Below are 14,244 nucleotides of genomic sequence, written 5' to 3' on the forward strand. Positions count from 1 at the left end.
AATTAATTTAGTATGAGATAGCAGAAAAGAAGGTGGCAGAATCTTCATGTCTAAAGCTGCGTTAAAAACCGCTGCTAGGATCGGTGCGAGTTCATGTTTGAATTCCTTATAAAATGCGGCTGTTAAACCATCAGGTCCTGGGGACTTTCCCAAATGGAAGGCAATAATTGCTTTTGTCACTTTTGGTTCAAAAATAGGACATTCTATGCTGTCTTTGCTGCTGTCTTCAACCTTTGACATAATTTTAAAAGTCCATTTTAGAATTTATCTACATTTACTTTACATTTATCAAATAAAGTGGTGTGGTACTCATTGAAAGTATCCTCTATATATTTCTGTTCACTTGTAACGTTACCCATGTGTTTATTCTTATGTATAGCTTTTCGCTGAGCGTTTCGTTTTTCGAGACCAAGCATTCTTTTGGTCAGTTTCTCTCCTACGGTAATTTTCTCTGCCCTTGCCCTTATTTGCACGCCACAATACTTCTCCTCATCAATATGTTCCAATTTAGACTTTACTGACCTTATATCATTTATGATTAAGCCCGGGGTTTTGCTTTCCTCTGCTAGCAGTTCTTTCAGATTTAAGCGTAGGCTTCTTGATTCTTCACTCTTTCCGTGTTTTGTTACACATGAGCGTTCTACAACTTTCATTTTTATATTCTGTTTAAATTGTTCTCATTTCACTCCATATTTTTTTTGGTCTCCACTGTCTATGTTTACCGACGCCTCTACCTCGACCACTTTGGTGGAGCTGCGCGTTGCTCTTAAACAACTACACATTGGAGACTACCGATCCCTGCGCCACAAGCAGATTGACCCTCTTTGTGCTTCACTTTTAATGCATTGGTGCTGCGGCCGTTCCGAGCATTCCCCTTGTTCCAGTACACTCTACTTTTGTAATGTGTTGGAGCTCTGCACGGCCCACTAGTTACGCTATTCACATTGTGCGACGATTGGTTGTTCTTTCGCTGTTCTAAAATGCTTTATAAGTCGTATTAACACGATTGCTTTCCCGAGGTCAAGCCTGTCTAAGGCAGGTTTGCCAACAAGTCCCTATCGCCAGTGTAGCCCAGTGGTAGAATACTCGGCCGGCACCCAGCGAACCCAGATTTAAGCCCCACTGTGTCTTTGTTTCTAAGTTTTTCTTCTAATTTCGCGCGATGTGGTTACGGAAACTGGCGGCGGCGGCGGACAACTGCGCGTGACCCAAGTCGTGTTCCCGTAACAGGTTTCGCTGTAAAAAGTAACGCATGTGCAGCATCTTCATGCGGTGGTTTGTTCCTATGGCTGCTGCAGCGTATTAGTGTTACGCAGAGATGCTTTTCCGACTAAACTGCAGAATACTGCTGTTTTGTATGTTCGTGCATAATCGTTTGTGAATGACAAGAACAGGATGGTTCTATTTTTCCTGCGGCCAAGCTAATACCTCACCGAATGTGAGAATGGTAAATTCGAGGCTACGTGCTGTGATATAGTGTTTGACTTGCGTGTTCTGAAGAGTCAAGAGCCTCAACTACCGACCGGCAGCATTTTACTGACCACGCAAAAAAGTGTTGTATGACCTAGTTAAAAACGACGCAGGCAGTGATGAGTGTGATGCGAAACCACGAAGTGCAAAATCATAGAGACGTCCACTGCCTTGCGCATTTTACAGCCACAGTCCGTGTTTTCTTTTACACAAATAATGAGAGCTTGTACAGCCTTTAGACAGCCCCGCTTGGCCAATCATCTGCAATGTAGTAGGACGAGACCTTTAGATTTCATTATGGACGTAAATCCCAATAGTAAGGCAGAGCCCCTGCCCCATGTTAGCATCTTATTTTCTCACCCCTTAATTCATGCGATCACTCTATAAACCATCTGTTTCTGTTTTATTTTACTAGCCAATCAATTGTGCCATGCCCAACAGCAACCCTGTGCACAGCCGGGAGGCCCCCACGGCACGCATAATCCAGAAGCGGGCAAGGAATTCACATTGCGCCCGCTTACCAGCCTCTGCCGCAATACGTGGAACCCCTCTTTCTACGACGAAATGTTGACGGGACCCCGAGTAGTTGAAGGCTTAAAACTTCCTAACATGCCCGCTTACTAGCCTCTACCAAAATACGCGGTACCCCTCTTTCTACGACAAAATGTTGACAGGGCTCCGAGTAGTTAAAGGCTTAGAACTTCCTAAAAAAGCTTTTTTGCCCCACACCGAACCGCCAGTGTCAGGAGGCGCCGTGTGGTCGGGAAGAATGCGTTAGTGAAAGGAAGCATACACAGACCACTGACATCAGAAAGGTGAAGGGGAGAAAGGGGAGAAAGATGAAGTGGAAGTGGAAGGAAGAGTGGAAGGGGGGCGCCCGAGGGGAGTCCACCTTATATTCTTTTTTTCTCTATTTTTCTTTTTTCTTCTTTTTTTCTTCTTTTCTTTTTTTTCTGTCTTTTTCCTCTTTCCTTTCCCTCTGATTTGAGATTGTATAAAGCTGAGCACCAACAAACTGTACCTTTAATCCCGATGAAGGCCAGGCTCTAGGCCGAAACGTCGAAATAAACCATGTTGTGACCGCTCACACGAAGGATCTACTGGACTATATGCAACGCAACGGCCACTCAACCACCATGCCTGCCCCTCTCTCTCTCTCTCTCTCTCTCTCTCTCTCTCTCTATATATATATATATATATATATATATATATATATATATATATATATATATATATATATATATATATATATAGAGAGAGAGAGAGAGAGAGAGAGAGAGAGAGAGAGAGAGAGAGAGAGGAAGAGGGAGAGGGAATCACTCAGAAAATTTCGACCACGTGAAGTTCTTTAACGTTCACTAACATCACACAGTATACGAGCAGCTACCATTTCGCTGCCATGAAAATTCGATAGCCGCAGCCGGGATCGAACCCGCAACCTTCGGGAGAGCAGCCAAGCATCGTAACCACTGTTCTACCGAAGCGGACTAATGTCTAGGTATTAGTATAATACGTTGCAATACACAAATACTCTCTCGCATTGATGTACTGGTGTCAAACCTCTGACTCTCTACACCTTTGACTTTCTTTTGAGCTCTCTACATGCAATGAACTGAAGCCTCGACAGTACGAGAAAGGAATCTAGATTCGCTCGCTGGATTTTGTGCCGACCGGCTGTGCCTCCGCGATCTCCGACGACAGTGCAGCTCTGGCGGACAGGACATCCCGACTGACCGACGCCATCTCCTGACGCCGACAAGACCTCTCGCCGAGTGGTGCCCCGTCCTCCGACTTCTGCGACCATGTCAATCTTTCCTATCTCCTCTTTACTTCTGTCGTTTTCTGTCATTCGCTGTCCCTGCACCTTCCTCTCTCCTTCCTCTCCCTATCTATTTACATTTTAATCCTATCCGTTTAATTCTTCCTCATTCCCATCCCTCGTGAGCTACTTTTGAGGTGTCGCACTTTGATGCAGACAGTTACGGGGCTCACTTTTCTTCTATTTTCTCTTTAAGAATCACATAAGAAGAATTTATGAATACACGATTGATTTATTAGCTTCTGCACTATGTTTCTTTTCAGTTCAAGCAATGTTGCTTCGTAACTTGTAAGAACTCGTCGTAAGAAAATTGAGAAGTGAAAAATATACTTTGGGAAGTGGTGGTAGCAAATGCTAAATTTGCAGGTGTTTATTGTGCCTTAGTAGTGGGTGTGAAGCAACTGCGCTTGCAACAGTTACCCAATGAGTGCATGTTTGCAAAAAAGCTCTGAAAGGTGGCTCTTCTAGCTTTCGCTGCGACTGTGCTGCGCCTTCCGCGCAGGCCTGGCGCTTTTTGTAAGGTCAGCTTTGCCTGAGGCAGTACAGAACTGCGGCAAAGCATCAGAAAATAATGAAAGAGGGCACATTCGCTGGGCCCAGCCACTGCTGTGCTATAGCGGCTAAGGTGCTCGGCTGATAACCTGAAGGTGCCGAGTTCAAACCGGGCCGTATTTCAATGAACGCGAAATAATAGAAGACCTGTTTGATGACAGTGCACCTTAAAGAACACCAGATTGTTAAAATTACCTGAGCCCTTCGCTACGCCATCTCTCATTATCTCTCGTTTTGGGGCATCAAACCTTAGATATTCATATACGCTTGGCCCAGCAGCACGCGTCGCCTATTTACAGAAACACGGATACGAGCCTCATCAATATTTTCGCAATATGTTATGTCAGGCTGACCAAGCTGTTTGTCCTTGGTTTGCGGCAATACATGCCGTTGTGCCGCAACCGTTGCGAGCACGTCGTAAATGACGCTGTATTTCACTTGCGGCTGTTTTCACGCAACTAATTGGTGTGTGCTCTATCTTTCAGCGGCTTGCAGTTTGTCCACTTTCTTCGGCGTTGCTGCCCGTCGGTCAGCTGGCTTTCTATATGTGGCCATTCTACAAACGTTTCACGCCACACGAAGCGAGGCTGCGTGGGCCGTCATCATCATGACAGGCATCATATCGTTAGCAGGTGAGCGGCCACGTATCTAACATAAGAACCTGAACAGCGACGGTGAGCTGCTGAAGCATGATGGCGCATTTCATACAGTGCTGTGATATGTTGTCGAGCAACACAATATATCAAGGACAATATGTATCGAATATAAGGTGTAAGCAACCAGCCTTTAATGGAACCCTGTGTTGGGGCTGGTATGTGAATTACTGAGTGTGTTTACCATTGAAGAGGTCCACTGTGTGTAAGTGTGGACAGTGTTATTAACGCTATATTTTTGACAATGGTATCGCACGCTGTCACATTTGAGAACCAATGACGCGTAACTGTTGCCAGTGAAGTACATTCGACACGTCGGGTAGCTCAAAGGTGGCTAGTGATTCTTGAATAGAAAAAAAAAGAAAAGCGAAGCCCCGCAACCGTCTGCTTCAGAGTGTGACGTCTCAGTGGTGGCACACAGGGGAAGGAGTAAGGAAAAAATAAAAGAGATAGAAGTACAGTTTCAGAGAAAAGCGAAAGATTGCGGGGCCACTTAGAGAAGCTTGAGGACGGCGCCCCGATCGGCGAGTGGTCGTCGAAGCGAGACATCGTGGACGATCGAGACAACCGCCAGCCACGAAACTCGCCGAGCATCTACATTTTATGAGTTGTTCTTGTAACTAGTTATGTCAGCTTTCGTTCAACGCTTTTTTTCGCTATTTAAGTCGGTCATGTAAGGTTCCATTTTATGATGAGACTAGTCACAAGTATCGAAGCTTCGAGCAGTCTCTCCAGTGCATTGTGGCCGACAAATGGAATCAATGAGCATTTGGGATGATGGCGACCATATTATTATCTATGCATGGTCTGTGAGCGGTATATGAACAATTGAGTTTGGCCGTGTGACCTTTATTCTAAGCCGCAGTGGCGCTTTCCTGTTGTGCTGTAAAAGCACCTTTCGGTCACTTGTGTTTCCTGTAACCACCGATGAACACGTAGTGGCGTTTCAGAATCTAATAGGCGGAATGGTTGGGGCAGGAACCGTACGTAGTGCTCTATATTATGTGACTCACATCAACAAATTGTGTGTTATTTGCTTAGAAATTGGAACATACGCGCATACGCTAAGGTTTGCACAACACTCACTTATTTGTAATGAGTATCCTGGCCGTACTAAAGAGGTTTAAATCAGCAATGGACCTACAAAAGCACAACAGACGTGGAAGATTCTCATTTAATTGCATGGCATCTATTTGATCATTAGAGAAGGGAGAATCACTAGATAAATTACACCAAAAATAAGGACATCCTGGAAAAATAATTTAGTTATGGTAATGCACAGGATCCAACAGTACGTGTTGGCCAAGGACATCAAACGCACACAAAAAAGGCGAAAACGGAGGCTGATGTGGCCGTGTGGACTCAACTCAGTACGTTGTCAAAAGTAATAATTAAGTACATTGAAAAAAAAAGATGAAAGTAGGAGAGTCGACGCAAACAGTGGACGTTCTAAAATGCCGTTGTGCTCGAAGACGTTACGGCTGGGTTAGTTGACTCTCCAACACAGTGCAGAGATGGCACTTGAGCCACGTCGTGAACAAACACTGCTTTGTTTACCCAATATACAGCACAGTGTAACAACTACGGGCTTTCGTGCCTGCAGGGAAACTCCGCAACTCCGACCTGGTGTACGCGTGCCGGCAGGTGCTACGGCTGTCACACTAAGGCCAGCAGCCGAGAGCGCGTATGAGAAGCTGCATGCAGGAGCAGTGGGCCTACCTCTCGTGCAGCATGGGTGAATCTGCCAGCGGTAGGCGATGGTGATGATCAAAAGTTTATTACTCCTAAAAAAATGGCAGCATATCCACGGAGTGAATGATGGAGAGTGGGGCGAAGAATTCGTCCGTCCATTCGTTCTTGCTTCAGTCCGTCCATGCGTCCGTCAGTGTGACCGTCCATGCGTCCATCAGCCCGTCCGTGCGTGCGTCTGTTCGTGCGTCCGTCCCTGCGTTCGTCCATGCAGCCGCCCCTGCGTCCGTTCATGCGTCCATCCATGCATCTGTCTATGTGTCCGTTCGTCCATCTATTCAACACTACAAGTACCACCATCTCGCATCTTTTCATCATATATTCCCCATATAGAAGCACCGCCATCCAGCGGACATTCCAAGGACTAAACGAGAGGTGGCACACGCACACTTTCTTACGGCTTGCGCTTCGGGTCCACTTCCAACCTTTAACCACCTCGAGTTCATGGTATATACTAGTTCACTGTATTCATGGCACTGCGGCCGAACGCTCGCTAAACCTTTCGAAAACCAAGGAGGTTACGCCCAGCGAGTATGACGTAGCAAACTTTTTCAGTCAGATAGTGCTCAATGTACATGCCAATGGCTGCTAATGGGAAGCGAGAGGCGGAGAATTCGGCTTTTACTTTCTTACGGCTTGCGCTTCGTATCTACTTACCATTTTTAACCACCTCGAGTTCATTCATGGTATATACAAGTTCATTGTAATCATGGCACCTCGGCTCAACGCTCGCTAAGCCTTTCTAAAGCTAAGGAGGTTACACCCAGCGAGTATAACGTAGCAACCCTTTCTTGTCAGATAGTGCTCAATGTACATGCCAATGGCTGCTAATAGTGATCGCAGCCTGCGCGTTAACTAAAAGCCGAATGCTCCTGTCTCTCATTCCCCATTAGCAGCCATTGACATGTACATTGAGCACTATTTTTTATTGTTCAACAACGCACAGAAGAAGTCTCTCACCGGCACCACCTTGGAGGTCAAAATGGTATACTTGTTACATACTACGGGGGACGAACGGGTGCCGCTATAAGGAGTTTCGCCCCTAAAAAAAGAAGGGACAGTCCGAGAGTTCGGTTACACTGCTTAGAGGAGGTTAGCGGGGATCCCTTGGAACACCGCAGCCTCCAATGCGCGTGAGATTAGCCGGCGTTGCTGTGCCGAATCAGTGATATGCAGAAGGGACTCCCATGTATCTTCTGTGTGAGAAGCGTCAGCATACTTTGGGCATGTCCATGCCATGTGTATGAGGGAGGCCGATTGTGAGCAGTATTTACAGTGTGGTGTCGCGAGGTGGGTGTATACTTTGCTATGAAGCCAGGGGTTGGGAAAGACACCTGTCTGAAGCTTGCACCACAGGACGAGCACCGGGCGAACGCAAGCTACTGAGAAAGGGGGCTGTCACGGGCGGCCAATGAGGATCGGCGGAGCATTGTAACGAGTGCTAACGTGACGCGAGGGTGATGCGTTGTCCTGGCAAGTTCGGACACGCGTGTCCGTGCCGGGAAAACAGACGCACGGCTCGCACCAGAAAAAGAATTCCGCTGATCTTGGGAATCGACGTTATGCGCAGCATGCGGAGGGAAGGCGACCGTGTTGTATTTTTTTATTCAGTGACACGTCAATAAATGGCGCCAAATATATGTTGCACGCACAGACATGTCGAACAGCCGCAGATGTTTATAAAACCAGTTGTTCGCACTTGCGCAAAGATGCCAACAGGAACTTGAGTATTAGAAAACTAGACGCGATATGCTCATATGAAGGGCTGGTGCTCGCGAGAATGCTAGAATATAACATACATTGATGGTTTCAGCGACAAACGGTATCAGCACGTACACCATCATGGCTCCGCAGATCAGACTCTCCGCGACGCCCTTGTGCCCGAAGTGCAAGAAAAATGATGATATAGAACACTATTTGCTTAAGTGTCGTGAACTTAAGAAGCACCGGCAAGGTTTATTTGAGGAACTGCAACGTTTAGGCTTGCCATGTGACAGCGTGACTGATATTGTGTTTCCGCGTGGTCAGTCAATCTACAGCTTGAAATTTTTGAATGCTACAGACCTTGGGTGTGACTGCTGATAAGTGACAATTATGCTTGGGGCATGGTGCAGAGAGCTAGAGTACAGGCACAATACTGCCTGTGGAATAGCACTGAGGCCGCCGTCTTATGCAGGCTTACGTTGCACGATGCATGATTCTATTTCAAGAGCCTGCTCGTGCTTAGTTAAAAAAAAAACAAAGGGCATTAGCTACAATTCAGCAAAGAGGAAACCGGGCAGGGCAATTGCCTGCAAATTATGCAAGGCAAGATCCGCCGGCTACCTACAACATCCTTAACCTTAACAACCGGTTAATGCAAATGATTCTTAACGTCCCATTTCGTCTCGCTGGAGCTAAAACAAAAACAAGTCGTGAATATATTAGAGGTATATGCATTGTTATAAATAATGAATTATGTACATTCTTTGAGAATGTACTTTTACCATCCTTTCATAATCGATTCGTACAAGACCACTGGACACTCTTTAAAAAACAAGTTCGCTTCATTATTTAGGGAACATATTCCTACAATCAAAATAATAAATGATAAACAAAATCTATGGTTCAATAAATCACTTAACAGATTAAAAAAAAACGCGCGCAAACTGCTGCGTCGTGGCAAAGGTATAGAGACTTCTTGAATAACCCCTGCTCCGCGATACGCGCTGCCCGTTATAAGTATTTTTCTCACGATCTACCGTCACTTCTAACCACTAACGCAAAGAAGTTTAGGAAAAAAGTGTGTCTAGAACGTCACGATAACAATATCACGTTGCAAAATGACGACCACATTCCCATTCCAGATCAAGACTGTCCTAACGCTTTCAATACTTTCTTTACATAAGTTTACACCGCTAAAAATCATACAAACGTCCATGATGTAGAAAATCTTGAATATCCCTTTTTGCAGCCCATTGAAATCACTGTTGACGGAATCGGATCTATAATAAATAATCCTAAACTGTCCACATCAGCCGGTGTCGACGAAATTAACACTAAGATACTAAAAGTATGGCCTCACCCTCGAGTAAAATATTATGTCACATCTTTCAGCAATCACTATCAACAGGACAGCTTTCACATGAATGGAAAATTGCAAAGGTCATCCCCGTGTTTAAAAGCGGCAATAAAAACTCAGCTCAAAATTACAGACCCATTTCTCTGACATCCATCTGCTGTAAGTTGCTTGAGCATACAATCGCCTCCCATATTTACAATCACTTAGAGCAGAAGGACTTTTTCTTCCTAAACCAACTTGGATCTAGAAAGGCACTATCATGCGAAACATAGCTTTTCGAATTCACGACTGACCTACATCAACACTTAGATCTAAACCTGTAAATTGTTTGTCCTTTTCTGGATTTTTCGAAAGGTTTCGATTGTGTTGCTCACTGCCGCCTAATCTCTAAACTCTCTTCTTTGTATATAGATTCTTTAACTCTGTCATGGATACGGAACTTTCTCACTCACCGGCAGCAATTCACTATTGTTAATGATTTTTCATCCCCACTTTCATACGCTTGTTCTGGTGTGCCGCAAGGAACTGTGCTCGGTCCGCTGCTTTTTCTTATTTATATTAATGACTTACCAAGTAATTTATCCTCACAAGTGTGCATTTTCGCTGACGACTGTATAATTTACCGAGCAATGACTAGTACTTGTGATCACGTAATAATTCAAAATGACCTTGACCTCATCAGCCATTGGTGTAATAGTTGGCTAATGTCCCTTAATTCAAGTAAATGTAATGTGCTTCTCTCGCAAACATTCTAACTCTGAGTTTTCTTGTTTTATTAATGGCAATACCGTATCTAGTGTTGACTCTTTTAAATATTTAGGTGTAGCCTTCACATCTAACCTTTCTTGGACTACCCACATCACCAACATCTGCAGTGACGCCTCACGATGATTAGGCTACATACGCCGCGATCTACGTGAGACGCCCCCAAATATGCGTGCTTTAGCTTACGTACCATTTGTTCGCCCTCAGCTAGAATTCGCTTCTGCAGTTTGGTCCCCTCATTACAGCTATTTAACTAACATGCTGGAATCGATCCAGAATAGAGTCGCTAGATTCATCTCACAAAACTACGAACATAGCGCAAGCATAACACAAATTAAAAAAAAACTTATCACTTTCCCTTTTGAGCAGCCGACGTGATCTAAACCTCCTTTCATTATTCAATAAATATGTACATGAAACAATGCCATTACCATTGACATTGCAAACATCTGCATTCACATCAAAGAGACTAAATAATCATCTTTCATTTACACGCATATACGGCAAAACATACATTTTTAACTCACCTGCACTTCCCCGTGTCATTCGCATGTGGAACAGCCTTACAGATGAAACCGTAGCTGAACGCAATCGAGAAAAATTCCGGCTCCTTCTAATCACCTATTTCTAGGACTGGCTGCTCGTTTTATTTTTATCAAGATCATCCCCTACGCGTTTATTCACTACTAGAATCTCGCTTTTTTTTCTCTTACTTTAAACTTTCTTTTGAAGGTTTGAATACTAACATGCCATTGTGTTCCGTTGTGTATTCTTGAGCGATGTTTTTTTTTAATAATGAAAAATCTTTAACAAATTGTGTTGGCTTTTTAGCTTGTTTTACGTCACTATCTCACATGTATACTCATCTGCTTTTCATTGCCGCTCTATTCATATTAAAGTTGTTATCATAGTTTTTTGTTGTTATTCCTGTTAGGACTTGTATGATGATCTACAATTAGTTTATGTTATTGTTATTATAGAAATTGTGCAAATTCGTGTATCTATTCCTTTTATGCTCCCCTTACACAATGCCCCGTTGGGTCTGTAAGGTATTTTGAATAAATAAACAATTAATTAAATAAATAAATAAATAAAAGTTGTACCGAGGCCTGGCGTGGCTCTATAGTAGAATGCTTGATTACCTCGCTGAATGCTTGGGCTTGCTTTCTGCTGGGACCCTGACATTTATTGTTCGCATTCGTGAGGGCCATGCTGCCGATGTTAGCTTTTTCTTAATGCTCACATAGTGTTCTCGTCAATCCTTGGTAGATATGAATATCAAATATATATGGCCCACACCCACATATTAGTGGCGCACACCCACCCGCTGTTATGTGTTATTGTCTGGCGGAACGTCTTCGACGACGTACGTGACGGAATTGTGACATTATTCATTTCTTGACCAGCGCGTGACTTTCGTGAACCAACCTTATCCTCCCATACCCACTTTGCTCAAGCAAAGCCAAGGCGGTGATCACTAGAGCGTCCAGACGTAAGATGCTAGTTATATTGATAGATGGATAGATAAACGGACACTCAGATAGACGCAAAAGTGTTGCGGTATGCAAATAAATGCTTCGCATTCAAAAGGCCTGGCGGTGAAAGCACGGTGATCATGATCCCGGTGCTGGAGCCGCGGTCAGCACTCGCGTAAGCTGGGTAACGAGGCGTCAAAGGGGAGGGCATGCTGCATTTCCACAGCACTCATCGTAGTGCTTTTGAGGCGGCCCCTTTGCCTAGGCTCCTGCCTGCTGTAGTCTCACTAAGGGTTTACACTTTTCATAGACCACATTTTACACTGACCAAAGTTCCTATATATGAAATTCTGAAAGTTGAGATTTGTTATATTTGGTAAAGATTCACCAGCAAGGAATGATTCTCTGCCAACTGGCTGGTTGCACAACCCACTAGCCATTTTGTTTGCTTGTCTTGTGACCGCGTGTGACTCCCCTATGTTTGTCAAGAAAATAGGTTATCATGACACTGAGTGAACTACAGCAAAATCGTACAAGTATTGACCTTTGCGCATTTTTTCGCCTTTGTTGGCACATTCACGCAGGGCTCATATCTGGTCCCATCGCGCACAAGTACACCGCCCGGCCTGTGGCCATCACAGGAGGGGTTATCGCAGCGTTGGGCCTCATGCTGTGCTTCCTCGCAACACGCATTGAGCATCTCATTATGAGCCTGGGAATATTGCATGGTGAGTTGTCGCACTTTGGAAACAACTTCACATACGATGCTTCACTGACGTTTGTTGAATTCCTAACGCTAGTGTACCTCATCGCACCCTAACCTGAAAACTAATGAATGTTGAATACTACAATGAATTTTTTAAAAAGGTATGCAGCAAACAAACTATCCTGAAGAATTGATTTAGTGGACCTACTAGAAAGATTTGTTCGAAAAACAGGTCATAATTAATGATTTATTTATTTAGGTATTTATTTATCATAGTACCCACAGCGCCCAAGAGCATTACAGTGGTGGGGGGGGGGAATACAAATTTTCAACACTGAATACAGATACTCACACTTCTACAACACACTGATAACGCAATTCATTGTCAGCTATACGTAGCGGCACGTGGGAGGAGACAATAAAATAATGTCGAAGTAGCATGAAGCACAATGCATCACATTTATAAATATCCGGTTGTGAAATGCCAAATCGCCATTTGTGCCTGTGTCAGTTCTTCATAAGGTTGAGCACATCAGCAAAACGTTCGACATCATGCTGTGAGAGGCTACAGAAGAAGGCTTGCGCCTTCACATTCTTTAAAAGTTGTGAGCGCCCTCTAAGTTATCTTTTTTCCACTCCCGCGAACGCTGCATAGAAGCTGACCTGAAACTCACGCCCTCACAAAATTACTTTGTCTTTGACTACTGTGACTGCCCCCAGGACGAAGTAAACGAAGTACGCACATTGCTGCCATGCTCTCCTTTAATATAGCATTGATCTCTTGGGCAATGCATGCACGAACTTGGGCAGTTTTTCGGTTCTTCAGCGTGGTGAAAAATGCGTGTATATATATATATATATATATATATATATATATATATATATATATATATATATATATATATATATATATATATATATATATATATATATACATAATACACGTTCCACCGCTGGGTCATCCAACATTTTCATTCAGACAAGACGTGGTGGTGTCTAACATACAGATGAGTGATGATTCACGGGCCTCTCTATCAATATAATTGCGGAAACCAGGTTCGAGTAATGGGGCCTGCAGATTCCAAAGAGTGCTAAGGGACGTTCACCCTTCGCCGTGGTCTAAAATTGGTGTGCGTCACGTCGCCACCGCTTGGCATGCGTCGATTACTTTCCTGAAAGAAAACCCATTTGAGATGCAGTAATTGGAGCTACAAATGGGCTTGTTTGGAAGACATTTCGCCTGAACCACTATAAGAGGAAGCAAGATGGAGAGCAAGATTGTGGACCCGTGAGGCCAACAATTAGTAGAATGTTGAGTGTCTTCAAACCGATAGTCTCGTACTTTTATCGCATCAAACAAAAGCGCGCTATCACTGAGCACTCAACAGAAATGTTCAATCACGGCAATATTACTGCCCTGTCCCGGAAAAATTATGCGTTCGCCATAGACGACACTTGTAGTGCAACAAAATAGCCATGTATTTTCCTGTAGTTTCTTGTTCTTTTCAACAAAATTCGGGTAATGATCACCAATATTTGTGAGTTAAAAGATATTTAGGTAGCGTACACGGTTTCGTTGTGTGATTGCACTGAGAGTAGAAGTGCTGAGCGATACATTTTAGTGGCAGCCAAAGCGTACTAAGTCTGCGTAAATCCAAACCTGATGTCACTCACTATATAAATCTTGTTGGTGGGTCGTCATTTGCTCATGTTCAGGACAGTTTATGACTCAAAAGCATTGACAGCATAGTGCTCTAAACCACTGACAATTTATTCTAAACACAACTCAGAAAAAAAAAGAAAGAAACTGGCCATAAAGTTTCTTTAGGCGTGCAGAATAACTCAGGTGAAAAAAAAATGGAGGGAGCGCTCCTAACCTCTACAAGCCAACGTGCTTTGAAACCGCTATGGTCTCTCGTGTTTATGGCACATTTCGCATCAAGCGCCTGGTTCTTCTTTTCCTTTTTTATATTTTTGTGGTGCTCATAGCAAAA

At 44.0% G+C, this 14,244-nt stretch overlaps 1 protein-coding gene across 1 annotated transcript in view; it reads left to right on the top strand.

Annotated features, from left to right (window-relative positions):
- LOC142804074 (monocarboxylate transporter 13-like) overlaps positions 1 to 14,244 on the top strand; it is a 41,004-nt gene that overhangs the window by 10,744 nt on the left and 16,016 nt on the right. Inside the window, exons 3-4 of the mRNA XM_075890625.1 lie at positions 4,327 to 4,473; positions 12,129 to 12,272. Of these exons, the coding sequence (XP_075746740.1) occupies positions 4,327 to 4,473; positions 12,129 to 12,272 (291 nt within the window). The remainder of the gene's footprint in view (positions 1 to 4,326; positions 4,474 to 12,128; positions 12,273 to 14,244) is intronic.

This window comes from Rhipicephalus microplus, chromosome 3 (genome assembly GCF_043290135.1).
Source record: "Rhipicephalus microplus isolate Deutch F79 chromosome 3, USDA_Rmic, whole genome shotgun sequence".
NCBI lineage: Eukaryota > Metazoa > Arthropoda > Arachnida > Ixodida > Ixodidae > Rhipicephalus > Rhipicephalus microplus.